We start from the raw sequence: 21,805 nt of genomic DNA on the forward strand, positions 1-21,805 counted from the left end.
TAAGTGTTTATTATTAATTTTTTAAGTTTCATTGTATGATGTTCCAAGGAGAAATTTTGAAGTATCTGTGAAATGTCTAGTGTTCTCTTATCATGAGAAATAAAGGATTTTATGGGGTTCCAAAATTGTTTCTGCACTCATAAGGATCTTAACATGTGCTATCAACATTCAACCATGTTTCAAAGTTATAGGTTTCTTTTTTTCCCCTTGTTTCCCTCAAGAGGCATTAGAGTTACCCTATCTGGGATTTTTGTTTGTTTGTTTTGCTTTCTGTTTGTTTCTTTGTTTTTAATATCCAGCTGTGACAAAGTTACATAAAATAATACAATACATTAAATGAATCCTACTAAGTAACAACATGATTTTATGACAATCAAAACATGATTTTATGGAAAAAGATAAATATTACAAAATACCACACCTAACAAAAGGACAATCACAGAATCATCCCTACTTTAATTTCATGTTAAAAATATTCCACAAATACAGTATCACTTATGTGACCTTTGTATTTGTGGTATTTTAATCTATTTTTAAGTAGTAGAAAAAAATTCTTGTCCCCTAGGGACCTACTTTTTTCCTAATATTCTATCACATGACTTTTTTTCTTTATGGTAAAAATATATATTGATTCTGGCAGCTATTTTTACTTTGCTTCAAGTACAAAGAAAGAGTTTAATTCAAAAAAATAAAACCAAATTATATATTTTAAAATTGATTGCAGTTCTCTAACTTCTGTGGACTCCACTAGAATGTACACTTCTTGAAGTCAAGGGTTTATCCTGCTCCATTGTTATTTTTCTAGTGCCTAAAACAGTGTTTATAACTTACAATAAGTGCTCAATAAATATTCGTTGATTAACTTAGTGACCAGAAGTGTATAAACAACTTTTGTCGTGATTGTTGTTGAAATACGTGATTGGGGAGTCATCTGGTTTTAACAGATATTTGAGCTCATTTTCAACCTTCAAAAAGGAGGTCTATATTTTAGCAAATGGCATGTAGTAACATGACAGTTATTAAGTAACAGACAGTAACATTAAGTAACAGACAATGATCAAGAGTCAAGTCTACTTGTTAGGTGCATTTAGAAGTAGAGTGCTTTCCTAAACTAAAAATCCAGTGTGCTTCAGGAAATCCTAAACATCTGGGTACCCACGCTACCAAAGCTTTTACTCCCACCCCACTTTGTTTATCTGGCCTAACAGAGTTCTTGCCTCTGCCTTCTTTCCTGGCTCTTGCCTCTGATAGCTAAGAGAACTGCTATCTGCAGCTTGACCACAGCAGGAATTGTGTCTGGCTCTTACCGGTGGGCTTGTCCAAGCTTACAAGATACGGATAACATAATGTGTTTGTAATCTGTGCAGGTGCACTGGACCTTGCTCTTTAGAAAGACCCTGCTATTGGTTTATTGCTCTGTTGTCATCATCTCCAAATGCTTAATAATTTTTTGATCAAGGAATCCCACATTTCATTTTGCAGTGGGCCCCTCAAATTAAGAGACTGATTCTTCCACAATATCTCTGCAGCTGACTAATGTATAGCCTAGGGTCTTAAGGGCTTAGGATCAACATTTATAACTTCCTTGAGTACCTGAAGTAAAATAGGTCATTCCCCTAAGTCTCCTTAACTGAAAGAGAAATTGTACCTGTTCCTCTCTACTTCACAGGTATATAAAGGGAAGAACTTTGACCCCTTGCAAAGAAAAATAAAGTAAGCAACCATTACTTCTTAGTATTTCCTCAGCTTTCACGCTTTACTAAAATGACAGTGGAGGATAAAATAATTATTTCATGTTTCAGAAAAACAGTACTGTACTCAAAATGTTTCTTAAAATAAATACAGTCCTTTTCCTTCTCCTTTCCTCCAACTTTCTCACCTTATAATTCCAGCTGTAAACACTTGCTAATATAAAAAATTTCTCTGGAGAAAAACTGAGATAAAAATTATTTGAAAAACTATTTGGTCTAAGGTTCAATATGTCTGTCTCCAAAACTGGGGAAAAAATAAACTCGCAGTTTGGAAGTTTAAAAAAATACATTAATATATACAACTTATAGCTTAAATGACTTCATGTACATAAAAATGCTCTCTACATTCTATATCTAAGTATATAAGTAGACATATATACATATAAACTATAGAACTATAAGGCATCTTTAATGGGAGAAAATATCACATGACCTCGATCCCTACTACCAACTGGCTTACAGCATAAAATATCAGCAAATGTGAATAAACCATAAGATCTTAGCCCATAATTACTATAGAGAAATACTACTTTTTACATAAAATTAAGAAATCCAATGAACAAATAATTGGAAGTTGGCAAACAAAACTGGAAGTTGGCAAACCAAACTGGATGTTGGCAAACAAAAGATATAAAAGTAAAAAAAAAAACTTTATATAGGACATTGTATTTATTAACATATTGAAAATATGTAAATACTATGGAGGAGAAGAATTTGGATTCCATCTAAGAGAGATCTAATTATTCAATAATATTTTTCACCTCATATATTTAAGTGAAAAATTGAAGAACTAAAAAGTGAAATAAAACAAATCAGGAGAGCTGAGGCTGAGCATGCTGGCTCATGCCTGTAAACCCAGCACTTAGAGGTTGAGGTGGGAGGATCACTTGAGGCCAGACTTTTCAGACCAGCCTGAGCAACACAGAAAGACCATGTCTCAAATAATAATAATAATAATAATAATAATAGGCATGGATCTTTTTTACTTTCAGAATTTTTAGCCACAGAGATACACAAAGACCCCCAACAAAACTGTGCCAGTCTACAATATAATCAAAATAGTCAAGATTTAAAAGCTAATTCCTCTGACATGGGAATCAATATACTAACTGCCATAATAACTAATTACCTAGATAAGACTAAATATAAACGGTAGTTACAAAATGACAGTCCATGTTATAGTTAAACAAGTTTAGAGATTATCCTTTATTGCCATCTGTAATGCTTTGATACTTAAGGAAAATTGGAAGAGCCTAGAAGGACAACACATTCCTAGCTTAAACTAATTAATGCAATTCAGCTTCATCCAGTAAATACTGAGTGCGTGATATGTGAAAGGGATTCCCTGCATAAAGATGGATAATAAACACTCCTATCTCCAAAACCACTATAGTTTACCTAGGATATGGCACAACGTTCTATTTTCTTTTTCTTTTTGGGGTTGGAACTCACAGATACATAAGGAGGTTAGGGAGAAGAGAACTCAGTGTTGCCCTACCACAATGAAAAGCAACACCAGGAAGAACTCAGCCAGAACCCACAGAGGGAGCATTTAGACCCAGTTCTAGCCTAAAAGGAATTACTCATTCCGGTAGTCAAAACCTAAGTCCCAGCAAGCCTTGTCATTTTGGGTTAAAGTGCTCTGGGACTGTAAATAAACTTGAAAGGCAGTCTAGGTCTAAAGGACAAAAATTCCTTGCAAGTCCTGGTGCTGTGCAGGGCTCACAGCCAGTGATGTGGGGGGCACACATCCCAATGAGACTCTAGCCAGAGCAGCCAAGAGAGTGCTTGCACCACCTCTCTACCAAGCCCAAACAACACAGCTCACAGCTCTGGGAGAGACCTCTTCCTTCTGCTTGAAGAGAGCAGAGGGACGAATAAAGAGGACTTTGTCCTGCCTCTTAGATACCAGCTCAGCCACAGTAGGATAGGGCACTCAGCAGAGGCCTGAGGCCCTGATTCCAGGTCCTAACTGTTGAATGACATTTCTAGACACACCCTGGGCAAGAAAGAAACTTGCTGCCTTGAAGACAGGAGCCCAGTCCTGGCAAGATTAATCATCTTCTGATTAAAGAGCCATTGGCCCTTGAATAACCAGCAGTGGTATCCAGGCAGTACTCGCCATGGGCCTTGGGTGAGATTCAGAGATGTTCTGGCTTTAGGTGTGACCCAGCAAATTCCCAGCTGTGATTGCTATGGAGAGGGACTCCTTCTGCTTGAGAAAAGGAGAGGGAAGAGTGAAGGGGACTTGTCTTGCAGGTTACGTAACAATTCAGCCACAGTGGGGTAGAGCACCAAACAGGGTTCCCTGATTCCAGGCCTTGGCTCTCAGATGACATTTCTTGACCCTCCCTGTGCAAGAGGGGAATGCATTATCCTGAAGTAAAAGTCCCAGGCTGGGAAGCATTCACTACAAGCTGACTGAGGAGCCCTTGGGCCTTGAATGAACATAAGTGGTAGCTACGCAGTACCTCACTGTGGGCCTGAGGTGAGTTATATTAGTTACAAGCCTCATTGTAACCACAAATCAGAAAACATACAACAGATACACAAAAAATAGAAAAAGAAGAAATTAAGACATACCCCCAGAGAAAATCACCTTCACCAAAAGGAAGACAGGATGGAAGAAAAGAAGAAAGAGAATACCACAAAACAATCAGAAAGCAAACAAGAATATGGCATGAGAAAGGCCATACTTATCAGCAATGACACAGAATGTCAATAAACTAAACTGTCCAATCAAAAGACATACAATGGTTGAACGGAGAAACAAAAAGACCCAGCGATCTGCTGGTTACAAGAAACACACTTCACCTATGAAGATACACATAGACTGAAAATAAACAGATGGAAAAACATATTCCATGCCAATGGAAACCAAAAAAGAAGAGGAGAAGCTATATTTAATATCAGACAAAATAGATTGCAAGACAAAAACTGTAAGAAGAGACAAAAAAATTCATATTGTGATAAAGAGGTCAATTCAGCAAGATGATATAACAACTGTAAATATTTTACACCCAAAAGTGGAGCACACAAAAATGTTAAGCAAATATTATTAGAGCTAAAGAGAGAGACAGACTTCAATATAACAACAATTGGAGATTTCAACATCCCACTTTTAGCATGGGGCCGATCTTTCAGACAGAAAATCAATAAATAAACATCAGACTTAATCTGTACTATAGACCAAATGGACCTAATAAATATTTACAGAACATTTTATCCAGTGGCTGCAGAACACATATTCTTCTCCTTAGCACATGGGTCATTCTCAAGAATCATGTTAGGCCACAAAAAAGTCTCAAAATGTTCAAAAAATTGAAATAATATCAAGCATCTTTCCTGACCACCATGGAATAGAACTAGAAATCAACAAGAGGAATTTTGGAAACTATACAAATACACAGAAATTTTACAATATGTTCCCGATAACCAGTGAGTCAATGATGAAATTACTGAGGAAATGTTAAAACTTTTTGAAATGCATAATGGAAATACAATATAGCAGAAGAATTAAACTAGATCTCTATCTCTTCCTAAATTAAAAAAACTAAAATTGATTGAAGACTTACTCTAAGATCTGAAACTATGAAATCTGTAAAAGAAAACACTGGGGAAACTCTCCAAGAGACTGGACTGGGCAAAGATTTCTTGAGTAATATCCCGGAAGCACAATCAAAGCAAAAATGAACAAATGGAATTACATCAAGTTAAAGAGCTTCTGCACAGCAAAGGATACAGTCAACAAAGTAAAGATCTAACTCAAAGAATGGAGGAAAATATTTCCAAACTATCCATCTGACAAGGGATTAATAACCAAAATATATAAATAACTCAAATAGCTTTATAAGAAAAAAATCTAATAATTGGATTTAAAATAGGCACAATACCTAAATTGACATTTTTCAAAAGACATACAAATGGCAAACAGGTATATGAAAAGCTGCTCAACAACACATCATCAGATAAATGCAAAGTAAAACTACAATGTGATATTATCTCACCACAGTTAAAATGACTTATATTAAAAACACAGGCAACAACAAATACTGATGAGAATGTGGAGAAAAGGGAACTGTCATACACAGTTGGTGGGAATGTAAGTTAGTATAACCCTTATGGAGAAAAGTTTGGAAGTTCCTCAAAAAACTAAACACAGAACTAACATATGATCCAGCAATCCCATTGCTAGGTATATACCCAAAAGAAAAGAAATCAGTATTTGAAGAGATATCTGCAATTGCATATTTATTGTAGCACTATTCACAATAGCCAAGATTTTGAAGCAATCTAAGTGTCCATCAACAGATGAATGGATAAAGAAAATGTGCTACATATAGCAATGGTGTACTATTCAGCCACAAAAAGAAGGAGATCCTCTCATTTTCAACGATGTGGGTGGAAATGGAGGTCATTGTGTTAAGTGAAATAATCAAGGCACAGAAAGACAAACTTCACATGTTCTCACTTATTGGTGGGAGCTAAAAATGAAAACTGAACACATGAAGATAGAGAGTAGAATGATGATTACCAGAGGTTGAGAATGAGATGGGGAGAAGTGGGGATGGTTATTGGTTACAAAAATATAATTAGATGACTACAGTCAATGATAATGTATTGTACATTAAAAAATAATGAAAACAGTACAATTGGATTGTATGTAACACAAAGAGAAGATAAATATTTGAGATTATGAATATTTCATTTATGCAAATGTTATCATTACACATTGTATGGCTGTATCAAAATATCTCATGTATCCCATAAACATACACACCTACTATGTATTCACAAAAATTAAAAATAGAAAAGTTTTTTAAATGGAGAACATTATATAGACAACAATAAAAATATATGTGTATATATATATGTGTGTGTACATAGTGTCAATTTTATGTACAATAGCTAATATTTTTCTTCTAATAGGTCTGGGAAATACAATTTTTGTCTTTATTTCTAGAAAACTGATTTGTCCAAGATTACATTAGTGATTTTCTAGGAATCAATCCTGTTTCTTCACTATTATAACACAGGGCATTTGTTTCACTATATTTAAAGTCAAAATACCAAAATGTGTGGGATAGCAAAACTACGGTAATTCACAAATTGCATGCTTACTCGAGTTTGTTTATGTATTTACTTTGGAATTCCATTATGAAATTCATCCCTCATATTTGAATAATAACTTGACGGGTAATCTAATATCTAGAGAAAATTCATGGCAAAATTCTAAAAGGCATGGGTTTTTGAAATCTGTGGACTTAATTGATTTTTCTATATGATGAATAATGTCTTTTCCCCATTGCCTTCTTTGCTATGTTTTGACTTAATCCTTTTATAAAGACACTCTGGCAATAAAACACTGATAAGAATATCTCTTCCAAAGCATTTTTATCTGCTCCAGTCTAAATCCTAGTCTTCTTCATTGTTATTTTCAAGTTACATGGAAGAATTCTGGCAAGTAGAGTATCACATAAATATAACTTTATTATTAGATTTATTATAAAGTGATTACATTATATTATAAAGTTATTATATTATTATGTATCTTAACAAGGTCAAACATTTTAGGAAACATTTATAAGGCAGCACAATAAAGAAGGAATGTACTTCTTACTCCATTTTCTCGGAGCTAGTTAGATTTCACCTTCAAAACTTTGAACTCTATATAACCTGAATCAAAACTGAACTTTATATTCAAAACAGGCAAACATACATGTATATATACCCACCAACTTACATAGATAAATAGAAAAATATATCCTAGATTTTTATATGACATAAATATTTTTCATTCATAAGCAGGGGTACTTTCTAAATGATGAATAAATAATTCAATAATTCAAGAAAAGGGTAGAAGTTAAATTCAGGGGTCAAACTTCATGGGCTCAATCTTAGTTTTTTCAGATATTAGCTGTGTGGCTTTGGACAGTTACTTTGATTTAATATTTTATGTTTTAACTCCCCATCTGTAAAATAGAAATGATAGAAGAACTTATAGTTCTGTGTGTATTAAAAACAAAAAACGAATGTCTGTGTGTGCACGCGCATGCGCGCGTGTGTGTGTGTGTATAAAGTGCTAAGAATAGTCCCTTTCACATATTCAACATGTCTCAAACTAGGGAATTGTTATGAATAGTATAATTATTATCCTCTAAAATGATAATGCAATTATTAAGTTGTTCATTATATTTGTCAAGTTCTCTTTCCAGTAACCTTCATGGGAGAAAAAAAAATGACCCAGTGGCTTTTATTTTTCCCATAATCCAGTGGTTTTAACTCTAAATAAAACTTAAGCAGGCTATATAAAATGTGTCAATGTGATATTAGCTATTATAGCTCTTTGGTTAAAATCTAGCTTTAAAAACTTCAGTTCCAAATTTTTTAAAACTTGTTTTACCACACAAACTTTAGGGTGTCTAATGAAAGTTGAGAAACCTTCTTTTATACAAAAATGTACATATGTGTCTCAAAATTAAACATATACTTAAATACGCAGATATATGTGTGTGTGTATTTCAGGAATTAATGAATCCCTGAATCCATTCAATGATTCCTAGGGATTATGTAGCCACATTAAAAACTCCTATCCTACGGAAGGAGAAGTAGAATTTTATGGTAGAAATAATGGGCACCAAACTGATAATGAGTATGCTAGAATCATTAGAAACTAGGCATCTAGGAAGTATTAGAACACGTCATCTGTATCAGTGACAGAGAGTTTATAAAAGATTTTAACCACTGTCCTGAACACCCAAATCCTCAGCCTTCTAATGACCATGGTAATGAACATCTAATTACAATTTCTAAAGTGAGACAAAGCTAGGCAAACCTATAGTGTGTATTATTTGAAGGTTCTGTTTCTCAAATACGCATGCAGAGCCCCTATTCAAGGTAAGGACTCCTTTTGTGGCTCTAGCTCAAACTCTACATTAAAACAGTGCATTAGCCTCTCTTAAAACTTCTCCCACTGCCTCAGAATAGGTAGGATGCCTATATGACCTGGTCTTTATATAGCCAATGCTGAATTATCAATAGCATCCCCATTCGTTCTCAAAAGTATCTGGTTTGCACAACAAAGTACGTAGTCACTGCAAATGTACAGGCAAGAAATGAGAAACTGAAAAGAATGTAGAGGAAAGTAAAAATTTTCTTCCTCAGTACTAGAATAGGATTGTTTAAAATACAACTAGGGGGCCTTCTTTTCGAAATGTAACGTGAGTTTCTAAGAGGAGCAAGTGCCTCCCACCAGTAGTAAGATGACCAAACCTTTCCCTGTACCACATCAGTGTGAGTGAAGGGAGAGTTCCGTGAAAGTGGCTTCTAAAAGAGAAGATACTTGGGAATCAGCAATTCTTAATGCTTCGTTATATTGCATAAATATCTCTATCCCCTAACAGTATTTCCTTAATATCCTCCTCCTGAGGCCCGAGGCCATAATAGAGGGAGGTTATTTCCCAGTCAGCACAATAAGCCAACCCCCACAATATCTTTTCTAACCCTGGTTAACGTCTTGTGTCTAAACTCCTGTGATGCTCCCTATTAAACTACCTGCCTGTGACACTGCCTGGGGTTCATTAATGCCACTGTTGACAAAGCCTGCCCACTGTGTTCCCCTGGCATAAAGAATAAATGTTTTTAAAAACATGCACATAAAAATACTCCTTTTAGATTTCCTAGGAAAAAAAAAAATGATTCAAGTAGAATATAAATCATGCTCTATGATTAACTCTTGCTAACAAGTAGTACCAAATGGCAAGAGCTCTGCTTAAAAGAATCCTTCAGGTATCATTCACATAATAAAAATGATCTGAGAAGAGCAGCAGAGTTAGCACAACAAATATTTACACTATTAATGTGCTGTCATTGCCATCCAAACATTTGAGGAGGACCTTCCCCTCTATCATTTCCAGAATTATCACATTATAGTCTCTCTCCCTCACTTAAATAAAGACATAAAATACAATCACCACCCACACAGCACTCTCCAAGCTAAAGCCAGTGGGAGTGTTGACTATGGTAAGATTGCAGACATTAAGGTGCCAAATCTCATTTACAATGCATTCGCTCCACATTTCTTTGAAAGGAGCTGGGTTGGGCTCTTAAGCAGAGGCTCTGTGACATTCATAGTTTATTTTCCCTCCAATATCCTTTTTATCAGTAAGCGAGAATAGCAGTATGCATCTTCTTCTAATGAGTTTTTCAAAAGAAAATGAGGAAAGAAATAGCCATTTCTATACATATTTGGAAAGTGGAAATGGTTTTGTTTTGTTTTGTTTTGTTTTGTTTTCACCAGGTATCTTAGGAATTGAATATCTTCAATGCAGCACACCAACAGCAACCTCCTAAAAAGGTATATTAAAAATTAAAGCAAAAAATTCCTCAGGAGGAAGGCTTGTTTTGCAAAGATAAACCCTTATTGCTAAAAATCAATAGAATTTTAGAGACCTTAGAATATTATAATTGTTGCCATATCAAGGAATATTCCTTTGAGCTGCTAAGCAGTTTTCACTATATGTTCATCAAATTACTTTGCTGATAAGAAAATCTGGACTTTTCAAAACCGTTGTGTCTTTATCAAAAAATTTGGTTTTTCAAAGTTAAATGTGGAGTGTCATTCTTACAAAGCTATTAGTATTGGTACTGGTATAATTTGTTCTTACTAACATTTATTGCATATGTCTATATTCTACCTACTTTGCTGCATTACCTTATTTAAACCCAAGACAACACGATGATATAAGTGATTTTATTAATCCCGTTTAATTGCTAACAAAAAGCAAAGACAAATTATCTGCCAAGTTCATATGGGTATTAAGTGATGTATCCCCTTTTAATCTCTATGTTATACTAACATCTTGGAGAAGAAAATTAATGTATTTGTAAAGATGTATTTTAACACTAAAAAGAAACATCTGAGTTTGGTGTACATGAAATGTCATCTTTTCAGGGTGGCATGCAACAGATTTATTTATAAAAAATGAAGAGAATTGCTAAAATATACAACAAAAATGAAAACCAGGTTAAGACAAGGACACAGATAATCATGCAACAAAAAATTTGGGTTCTAAATAATACTGATTACAATATTTGTAGCCAAGAAAGCGAGACTTTCACTCTGCCAAAATCAGATCACATATTCCAAGAACATTTAGTTTCATTTACAGTTTTAAAAGGGATACAGAGAAGTGTTGCCAAATGGGGGCCACGTAACTTAGTGGTTAAGAATATCAGTTTTGGTATCTGATACCTGGATTCAAACTAGAAATCTACTTACTAGCCACAACCCTCATCAACTCATCTCTCCCTGCTCCTATTCTCTCAGCTGAACATTGAGAATAATAGTAATAATAATAATAATAATAAATTTACAGGGTTGTTAGGAGGATTTAATGAGAGCAAATGTTAGTAAGATAAAAGAGAAGCATTCAATTAATATTAATTGTTAAGATATTCAAAGAGACAGTTCAGAAAATTAAGATCTAAAATATCACAATGTAAGAAACAGATGAATAGAATTTAGGAAAGTGGGCAACTTAAATTCCATGGCCTCCAGAATCAGACTTTTAAATAGCTAGACAGAAATTACAGTAAAATAATTCCAACCAAAAAAGAAAGAACATTGTGAGAATTAGAACTTTCCCTAAGACAGTAGGGACATCTTCAAAATTAGGTATTGACTTAGTAGACATTATTGTAGAGGAGCTTAAAAGAGGTTTGATCAAGATATCTTTTAAACTTCCCTAAAATTTAAGATTCTATGAAAAAAATGACCTTAGAAAATCATATGAAGCAATTTCTCTTACTGTAAAAGTCTGCTTAGGTAGAAAAACCAGTCAACAACATCTAATCACCTCATCTTTTAAGCCTATTATTTTCTAAAATTTCTAGCCCACACTGATAATTCTCTGAATTGCTAGCATTCATGTAAATAACACATGAATGTTTACATTTTAAAAATATGCAGTTTTATAATATTTCTAGCTTTTCCAATTGTTTTTTCAAAATTCCAAGTCAATGATCAATGCTGGATGAATAGAAATCATGCAATATATTGCTCTTCTTTACCTTATGGTACTTACCACATCGATGGACAGAGAAGTTAATGCTAAGCAAATAGTGATTTTCTGTTCAGACCTAAAGCATACTTTTGAACAGAAATTTCAATACAAATCCAAGAAATTTACTTTGAACAACTGTACTTTATTTGGATAACCAAAAGTTGAAGAACAAAGTTATCTAGGTATTTCAGAAGTAAAGATATGTCTGTTTCCAACATTTGCACAAATAAATAGACTTGATTACAAGCCAATCCTTCATCAATATAGAGTATTTTTTTGAGAAAATTGTAAACTGTTATCAGTAGTAACATTTCTCATACCAGAAGCATATCTATGTTGCTTTTTTAAAAATTAAATTTCCTGGAAAAATGTGCACTGTAGAATGCTTATTGCATTATGTATGGGTTATACGACATGATTCAAAATTAGAATAATTGCTTTCTTCATTACTACCTATAATAAATAAATATCTATTAATTTAGTTTAATGATTGATTATATATAATTAGTCCTATAGATACCTACTATTGTTCTGTGTAAATTAAAGTCACTTTCTATGACCCTTGTTCTACAAAAGTAAAATCAAAATTTAAATATGCATTCCTTTTACTTCCAAAGAAGTAAAGAACTCTCAATGTAATCCTCCTCTTTGAAAAGAAGTCTGTTTGAACTGCTGATCCTTTAAAAAAATTGACACTATTGTGATTTACAAATATATAGATTTTTTTCAGAGTTTTAATTTAGTAAAACATACAGGCAAATATAATTATACTAATAAATGACTGCATTTTTCTTTTCTCTATCTATCTGATATAGATACATAGATGAATAGACACACCACAATCTCAAAGAAGTCAAGACAAAGGTATTTAAACAAATATTAAGATCAAATTCTCAGAAGTACAGACCTCGCAAAAAAAATAGAGCCTTGTCGTAAAAACTTAGGAGTTTCTGAATCAGAATGCCTAGGTTTGAATCTAGGATCCATCAGTTAAGGAAACTTCAACAAGCTACTTAATCTTTCTAAACATTAATGTTCCCACCTCTGAAAGAGGTTTAACAATATTATTCTCATAAAATTCTGAGCATTTAATAACATAAAGTATCTGAAGCATTTTGAATTTATACTTAGCATATAGTAAGCATTATGTAACTATTTTAGATTACTGTTATTATCATTAGTAGTATCTGGTTATTCACACTCCTCTTAAGGAGCGTAGCCCTGGACAGGTAACCAATTCCATTTAAAGAGCAGAATGTAAAGCAGACTTTTCTCTACCAAGGGCCTTCTTGGTGCCCTGAGGCTCCAGAGAATTAATTATAATGTGTGGCCATTTTTCCAGTGCTCTACAACTATGTGCTCTAGAACCTTAGGACTGAACAAAGCTAACCAGGACATATGGGAAAATCCATTTGATACTGCTGTCTTAACCAGCAGTCTCCAAAATCAGGGGAAAAAAACCAAAGCAACATTTTGAATATGTACCCTGAAATAAACATCTGATCAATGTCAATGACCCACTGTACGGATAAATTACATTATAAAACATTCTGAAGAAAGAACTCAAGAAAGGTCTGAACCTTTCTTCAAACTGTTTCCCTGGAAATATTTCAGGCTAAGAAAAACAGGGAATGTCAGCTGTGTTACCAGCAACATTGTTTATTATCAGTGAAATGCATCTGGATGGAAAGGACTGTGATTGAACTATGAAACCATTTTGGGCCTCACGGACCTCAGCCTCCTTGTGTACAGTGTGTTCTTGATCCCAAGGGCATCCCTTGAGGGGACCTACGCTGTTCCCAAGATACAGGTTCCTGTGGAGTAGGAATGAGCCTTACCCAATGCAAGGTAGACCATGCCTACCCACACGGGTTCCTCATCTTAAAACAGAGTTGCTACATGAAGGAGTGGGGTAAATGCTTCCTGAGCAACTATAGGGACTCCTACTGAATAAGCACCTGACATTATCCTGTTGACATTCTGTGTGTCCTGCCCTGTATCCTGCTAAACCAAGTAAACCTGCTGCCAGACCTATTATGTCATGCAAGTGTGAATGTCACGCCAAAGCCACCAAGTTCACTGCTGGTGGCCATACAGACATACACATGTACAAAAATATATTATTTTCTTCATCTATCTTCATGTATTGTTTTAAGCACCATGCTTTTGAGTATACTGCTTGGATACACATACTTTCAGAATACGTTATGTATATTCTTTGTAATAAGCTTAGAATACATTGTTTTTTCACTTTATGAATTTTTTTTCCTTTGGTGATTTTAACAGATCCTTTTCTTTGGTTACTTTAAATCTTTGACTCTCTCTGCAAGTATTACTTCCTGTAGAACTTTTAAAATGAAAAACTGGAAATTCCATTGTTACAAATCTTGCTTTAGCAGGACAGTTTCAGGAAATACAAATACTAAAATATATTCCTGATGTTCTCCATTCTTAAATTTTTTCCTTTAGAAGATATTAAGATATATCCATAGGAAGATTTAGAAACTAAAAGGTTGTAGGAGAGGTAACTCTAGCTTTTGAATGTAATATACTTTGTATTGGTTTCATTACAATATGCTATGCTAAAAATAGAATTATGTCTTCCATTCTTGACACTATTCTCAGTTCCACTATTGACACTATCCCTAATAGTGGAGAAACTATTTCTTCCACTCTTGACATTTTTACACTTCCTATGAAATTTCCTATAGAGTTGTCTTTTATTACCCCATTTCAGGGTACAAATGGTTTTAAATACATATATTTGTAAACTTACCCTGAAACATGCAACATCAGCAGCATGTAGAAGACAAAGAAGAGGTTATGAGTATACCAGAAGATATCATAGTTAGAAACTCTGCAAAACAAATACATTCATTTTAATGCTACTTTACATTCCATCTTACTAAAAATATCAAAATATCATGTATCATTTCAAACGTATCTCACAATTTTAGAAAGCTAAAATATGAGTACGTCTGATTTTCATCTACTAATACCAAAGTATTAACACACCATATAGAAAGAACTGACAAAAAATATGAGTAAGAATTTATCATTTTGTAAGTTATTTGTATTTCAATAAAGACACATGGAAATAATAAAAAATAAGTTGTTTATTTTCAAGATATTATGATATAAGGCTAAGAAGCAGATAGTAGTCTGCTAATATGTACTTTGGCTATTATTTTATCAATATTGTCAATTTTCAAATAATTTCCAAAACAGCCAGTGCTCCTCTTTCAATACATATTTTGAGAATAGTTCAAGGGAAACTCAAAAAGAGAGAAATTAAAATAAATCATGGCCAAAGTGTTATATTCTTTTCCTGGACAGTGTAAACAGAATGATACCTCGATGTTATTCCTCTGAGGGAGGACAGAGACACTGAAAAGACAGGGAAGGTCAAGCATAATCTACAGAACACTTGAGAGAAGTAAAAGAGTAACAGTTATTTTATTTAATATGTCCAGGGTGGATTTTACATATTAGAATCTTGGAAGTAGAGGGCAGATATTTACAAAAGCTTCCTAGATGAATATGATGTTTCCCATAGACTCTTAGAGAAACCCTTATGTAAGCAGCAGGCAATTGCTTTACATTTACTCTACTCATAGTATGTGCTATCATAAACAATATCATCACCATGCCTTGTAACATATACAAAGTTCTGATTTTTTTTTTTTTCCAAGATGCAGTCTTGCTCTGTTGCCCAAGGTGGAGTGCAGTGGTACAATCTCAGCTCACAGCAACCTCTACTTTCCAGTTTCAAGCAATTTTCCTGCCTCAGCCTCCTGAGTAGCTGGGATTACAGGCACTCGCCACCACGCCCAGCTAATATTTGTATTTTTAGTAGAGATAAGGTTTCACCATGTTGGCCAGACTGGTCTCGAACTCCTGACCTCGTGATCCACCTGCCTCAGCCTCCCAAAGTGCTGGGATTACAGGTATGAGCTACCGTGCTTGGCTCTCTGATCCTTTTTTAAATCAAAACCATTATAATGTGAATTGCAAGATTAAGGAATACACTTTTCTAATGCTTTTAATGCACACTGCCCATTGCCCTCTAAAAATACATTTATTAATTACAAACCCAACCGTAGGCTACGAGTGCCTGTTTCCCAAAACTCAGACCAAATTTTGTAAGTTTTCATTATTTATTATAAGTAGGATGGGGTATTATTTCATATGTGTGTTATTCACTTTTAATTCTTCCGTGACCTTTCTGTTCAAAATCATTACCCATTTATATAGAGTATTTTAAATTAATATGTGTAATTTGTTACACATATAAGACCTACATTAAACTTGACTTTCCTCATAAGCTTGTAATGCCACCTTTATTATCTAGCAGGTTCCTAAATATAGCAAGGTCATTTTCAGGGCTTTTTACTGACTTTGTCCCTTGGTTCAATGTTTTGGTCATTTTTGCAAGTAAGTCCCACTCTCTTTTAAGTTACTGAAGTTTAATCATTTTAATGTTCAGTAAGGCACATCCCTCCTTTTACTCCTCTTTTGAAATATGTACTTGGATGTGCCCCAGACAAACTTTGGAATCACTTTGCTAAATTAAAAAAACAAACAAAATACCCTGTCTGAGAATGTTATTGAAATTGCAACACCTCTAAAAAAAATAAATAAATAAATAAATAAAAAAATTGAGGGGTCAGGCATGCAGGCATGATGGCTAATGCCTGTAATCCAACACTTTAAGAGGCAGAGGTGGAAGCAGTGCTTGAGCCCAGGTTTTCAAGACCAGCCTGGACAACATATTGAGATCTTGTCTTTACAAAAAAAAGTAAAAAAATAAATAAATAAAATTAGGCATGGTGGTGTGTGCCTGTGATCCTGACTACTAAGGAGGCTGAAGTGGGAGGATCACTTGAGCCTAGGAAGTCAAGGTTGGGGCTGCAGTGAGCTGTAATCTTACCACAGTATTCCAGCCTAGATGACAGAGAAAGATCCTGTCTCAAAAAAATAACAACAATATAATAAGGAAGAACTATATCTTTATAGTATACAGCCTTTATTTAAATCTCTACATATTTGTCTCAGTGAACATCTTTTGTCTCCAGATATTATGTGTTTTGCTGCAATTGTGAGTAGTTTATTTTTATTTTATTCAATTTTTCAAACTAATTATAGTTAACAGACAGAAGGATTATTTTTATGTTTGCTTTATATTCAATTACCTTTTTTCAACTCTTTTACTTGGCGTTAACACCAAGTTTTTCCATAATTCTCTTCGATTCTCTTAGAAACCTAATAATTACCAAAATAATTACCAAACGTAGATATTATATCTACTTTTCTGGAAATAAAGAAAATAATTTATTGTTGCATTTTTTCTAATAATTCCAAACGTTTCATTTTTTACTCTATGTAAATATTGGTAGAATTAAAAATACTTTTGGTTTTTTCCTGATTTTCTTAGGAATACATCTAGTATTTCACTGTTGAGTATAACCATAATTCTAGCTTTTATATTTTTTAATTCTACAATGGAAATAATTTTAATTTTCAGTTTATTTACTCTGAGTATTTTAAGTCAAAATTTGAGTTCATATTAGTAACTGCCATTTTAAAATCAATTGAGATGAGAAAATGTATTCCTGTCATCTGATAATAGGATACATTAATTATTTTAATAGATTGACCCATATTGAACTCTCCTTGAATTAGGAGGCTACATTTCACTATCAGAAATCAAACATTGCGGGCTTATTTATTCACTTGATTTGTCTAATGCTTTAGTTTCTTATTGGTAAAAAGAAAAGGTAAAATAAAAGAGCTATCTGTCTCCATGATTCATTTAAGAATTTCATGATTCTAACAATAATATTTACAGAAAAGCAAACTAGGTGTTATAATCTTGTTTAAACAAATTTTAAACAAAGCATAAAACCACTGAAGATTAAGAAGTGCTTAAATTGCTTATGAGACCAAATGCAAAAGCTCAGTTCACAATAGAAGCTGATCTTTTCATTCCATTTGATAAAATTGTATCTCAAGGATTTTAAAATAAATATGTCAGATGCTCTAATTTTCCTTCAAGAACTCCTAAAATTGAAAAAAAAATTAGTTTTTTAACGATTCCTCTATCTAAATAAAATAAAATTGCTCCCCACAAAATTGGCACCCTCACATACTAATGTTAGTGAGTTGCCTTTCTGTAAACCAAGTTTTCATTCTTATGAAAAGCTTTAAAAGTGTTCTTACAATTTGACTCAGCTATTCTACATCTAAGAATTTTTCCTTGGGAAATCATTGAAAAAGCAGGCAAAGACATATAGATGGGGGTGTTTGTTTCAAAATTGAAATACAAAAAAAGGAAAAACCCAAATCTACCCAAAACATTTAGTAATATGGATCTGGGAAAATAATGTATAAAGACCTATTTGGCGATGTGCTGTGCCATCAGTAAAGAGAATAATAACAAAATATTTATTAATGTAAAAAAGTTCATAATATACATTTAGGTCAAAAGTAAATTTAAAGCAATATTCCAATATGGTCCTGTTTTGGTAAAATACATAGGTATATAAGAGAGAAAAAATGATTTGGGGGTTGGAGGAGGGGAATTAGTGAACAAGAGCAAGAAGGATTTAATCTATAAAAATATACTACATATGTACAGTATTAATCTTTGGGTAGCGAGTAGACTTGTGAAATTTTGGGGTGTGTGTATGTGTGTGCACAAATGTTAAAAAGTACAAGGACAGATTCATTTAAGTTTATTGTTTGGCAATTATTTTCAAAGCTTACATATATATATATATAGATAGATATATTTCTGTGTTTCTATTGAATTTCACATCTCAACAAGTAGAACAATTGGAGATTTTTGAAGATTAGAGGAAATACATGTTGTATGCCTTTTCTTTTGCTTTCTTTAACTAAGAAGTTTATTCAGAAACATCGACACTATAAATATTCCGAAAAATTAAATGTGTCCATCAGAAATGACATGTGAAAGTGCTCCTGATAATGTACATCTGATTTTGCTCAAAATCTCTTAACTATAAGAATCAATATGAATGCAGATAATTTGTTATTTTAGCAGATGCAAACCAACAATTTCTCCAAAGTTTTGTATAGAACATCATGTTAATTTACAGCTAGATGAACTCATATCAAGAAAATAGCTTTAAAATAATTTTAAGTCACATATTCCTAGGAATTCCTAAGGTCCGTGTATGTACACATTGCTTTCAATTCCATGCCCCGTAGAGATACACTACCCTTCAGAAAGATACTCAAATTCTGAAGAACTTTAATTCTTTTGGTCATCAAATGCAATCTCCATACACAATTTCTTACCAATCCAGAAAATCTGCTAATACAAAGAGAATTTTCAGAAACAAGAAGTCATGTATAGAAACAGCTATACTTCACTCTTACTTACCCAGAACAGCCCATTAACCAGGACACTACAATGGTTAAACACTTTGATTACTCAAGACTTTTTCTAAATAACCTGACAGATGAACATCAAAATAATTGACTCTGACACTTACCTTATTGCATATGTAGAGGCTGTGATCATGAGGAATAGCACCACTACCATGCAGACCCCTGTCAGGCCAGGAACTATAAAAATGTACACAAGTACGTTTTTACTTAAATCATAGTGAGATAAAAGTATAAAACATGATTACATTAGAATCCAAAATACTATGCTGTTCTGAGGGACGCCTAATTCAAACCCCATATCTACATGTATGTTCTCCCTCAAACAAGCCTTTTACTTTTTTATTTTTTAAATTAATTTTTAATTGACAGATAATAAATGTACATATTTATGCAGTACATGGTGATGTTTCCATACATATAAAGTAAAAGTGATCAGATCAGAGTAATTAGCATATACATCCATCATCTCAAACATTTATTATTACTTTGTGTTGGGAACATTCAATACCCTTCTTCTAGCTATTTGAAAGTATATAATACATTATTGTTTACTATAGTCATTCTACAGTGGTATAGAACAGAACACCAGAACTTACTAAAATCAGCACAGTTTCAAAGTCTTTCAGACAAATCAGGGTTTTTTATCTATTTTACAGATGATTCTTTTTTTATTTCCCAAATATTCTACTCAGAATGGCAAATATGTACTTATTTCTAGAGGCATATACTAAATATCAGCAATTAATGCAACAGGACAGGGTTTTAGCCACCATAGTACTAAATCTCCCTTATGCTCTCCTTCCTCTTATGAAACTAAGTAGTGCCTTCAGTTTCAATTTCAATTAACTGCTTTTAGACTTCACTATCTAGCATAATTGTAAACAAAAAATAAAGCCTAAAGTGTTTTCAAAACCACAAAACACAGAACAAAAATTGTAGATTTTTAGAATAAACTATAATGTTGATGTTTTAAAAATACTTGCAGACATGTTTCTTCTTAGTATGAAAATATGTTGAAATCAGTGCTTCAGCTATGGCATAAAGTTTCTTTTTTTTTAAAGAAGAAAATGGGCAAAGATATTGTCAAAATTATAATGGCAGGATAGATTGCTACAAATCCAGCATTAGCATATAGAGCATGTCCAAAATGAATAGCTAACTGGAAAACAATATCCTAAACAGCTAAAGTATCAATGGTTTCCTTTAGTATTGTATTATTATAAAATTAAATATACTGTTAATAAGTTACATGTGTTTACTCTCATAAGCAACAGTAAGTCCTGAATACCCATCTGAGATAATCTTAAATCAGACTACAAAGAAAAGCTATTGGGCCAATTCCATCTGGAAAAGTGACATTCCTTTGCTTATTTTCTTGTCAAGAAACCTACTATGAAATAGAAGGGCTGTCATGGACTATTAGCCACCAGCAGAAGCAGACACCTTGAGTACAATGCAAGAGCAACACAGGTGTGTGTAATTAGGATTCCAGAGTTAGAATCACTGGAAAATGACAACATTCGAAATCTCAGTACAATAGAAACAAATTTCACTTATAAAGTACTACATGAAAAATAAGAAAATTAGTCTACGGGTTCTTAGCACTTGAGTACTTGCACCTCCTCACTTTCCCAGTAGACAGTTTTAGAAAACTAATAAAAGGTGCCCTTCCCTAACGTACCTAATCCAAATCATTTCTTCTCTGCACTTCCTTCCCAGAGTACTTCCTTTCCCATTGATTTTTCCATTTCCTACTGTGAGTGCTTACTTCCCAGTTGTAAGAGATGAGCAAGATAACTAGTCTAGTTCACTCTAAAGAGCTAGCAGCATGAAAAATACACTATTTTGGAAAAATAGCATGCCTGCAAATTAACCCAGCCATTGCACTTCCAAATGTTTACTCAAAAGAAACAAACATACATCCATGCGGAGACTTGTTTAAGAATGTTCATAGCTATTTATTTTTAACAGTCAAAGTCTATAAACAACTCTGATCTTCATCAACAGATTAATGGATAAACAATTGTAGTACTTATCTGTACCTGGAAAATTAATCAGCAATAAAAAAATATAAACTGTTGATAGATAAGCAACAATATACATGAACCACAAAATTGTTAGACTGAATAAAAGAAGTTAAATCACCCCAGCCCTGAAAAAGTACAAACTCTATGATTCTTTGTATATAACATTCCAGAAAATTTATACTATTCTTCAGTGACAGAAAGCAGATCAGTTATTAGGAGGGGTAGAGGGCAAGATGCATTATAAAAGAGCACAAAAATTTGCTGTGATAATAAAAGTATTTATCATCTAACTTTTGATGATGGTTCCACTATTGTGTATGTGTCTATATATGTATATATCAAAACCAATAAAATTGTATACATGTGTATAATTAGTGTACTTCAATTATAATTTCATAAATTTGAGAGAAAAAAGAAGAAGTTGATCTCACTGTTTTCAAGTATTAAAAAAGAAAACCTTTATTTGACCAAATGAATAACTAAATGATAGAATCCCAGATGGCTACAGAGTGTGAAATTATAGTTAGAGGGGCTTTTCCGATATTTTTTT

The 21,805-nt window shown here is 33.3% G+C and overlaps 1 protein-coding gene across 4 annotated transcripts in view; it reads right to left on the reverse strand.

Annotated features, from left to right (window-relative positions):
* Nucleotides 1-21,805, reverse strand: part of NOX4 (NADPH oxidase 4) — a 165,521-nt gene that overhangs the window by 83,039 nt on the left and 60,677 nt on the right. For all 4 annotated transcript variants that reach the window (XM_023209124.1, XM_023209122.1, XM_023209123.1 and 1 more), the window contains 2 exons: nucleotides 19,333-19,405; nucleotides 14,592-14,672 (listed from right to left, as the gene is read on the reverse strand). In XM_023209124.1, the coding sequence (XP_023064892.1) occupies nucleotides 14,592-14,672; nucleotides 19,333-19,405 (154 nt within the window). The remainder of the gene's footprint in view (nucleotides 1-14,591; nucleotides 14,673-19,332; nucleotides 19,406-21,805) is intronic.

The sequence above is a fragment of the Piliocolobus tephrosceles genome, chromosome 13, assembly GCF_002776525.5.
Source record: "Piliocolobus tephrosceles isolate RC106 chromosome 13, ASM277652v3, whole genome shotgun sequence".
In the NCBI taxonomy this organism is placed as follows: Eukaryota; Metazoa; Chordata; class Mammalia; order Primates; family Cercopithecidae; genus Piliocolobus; species Piliocolobus tephrosceles.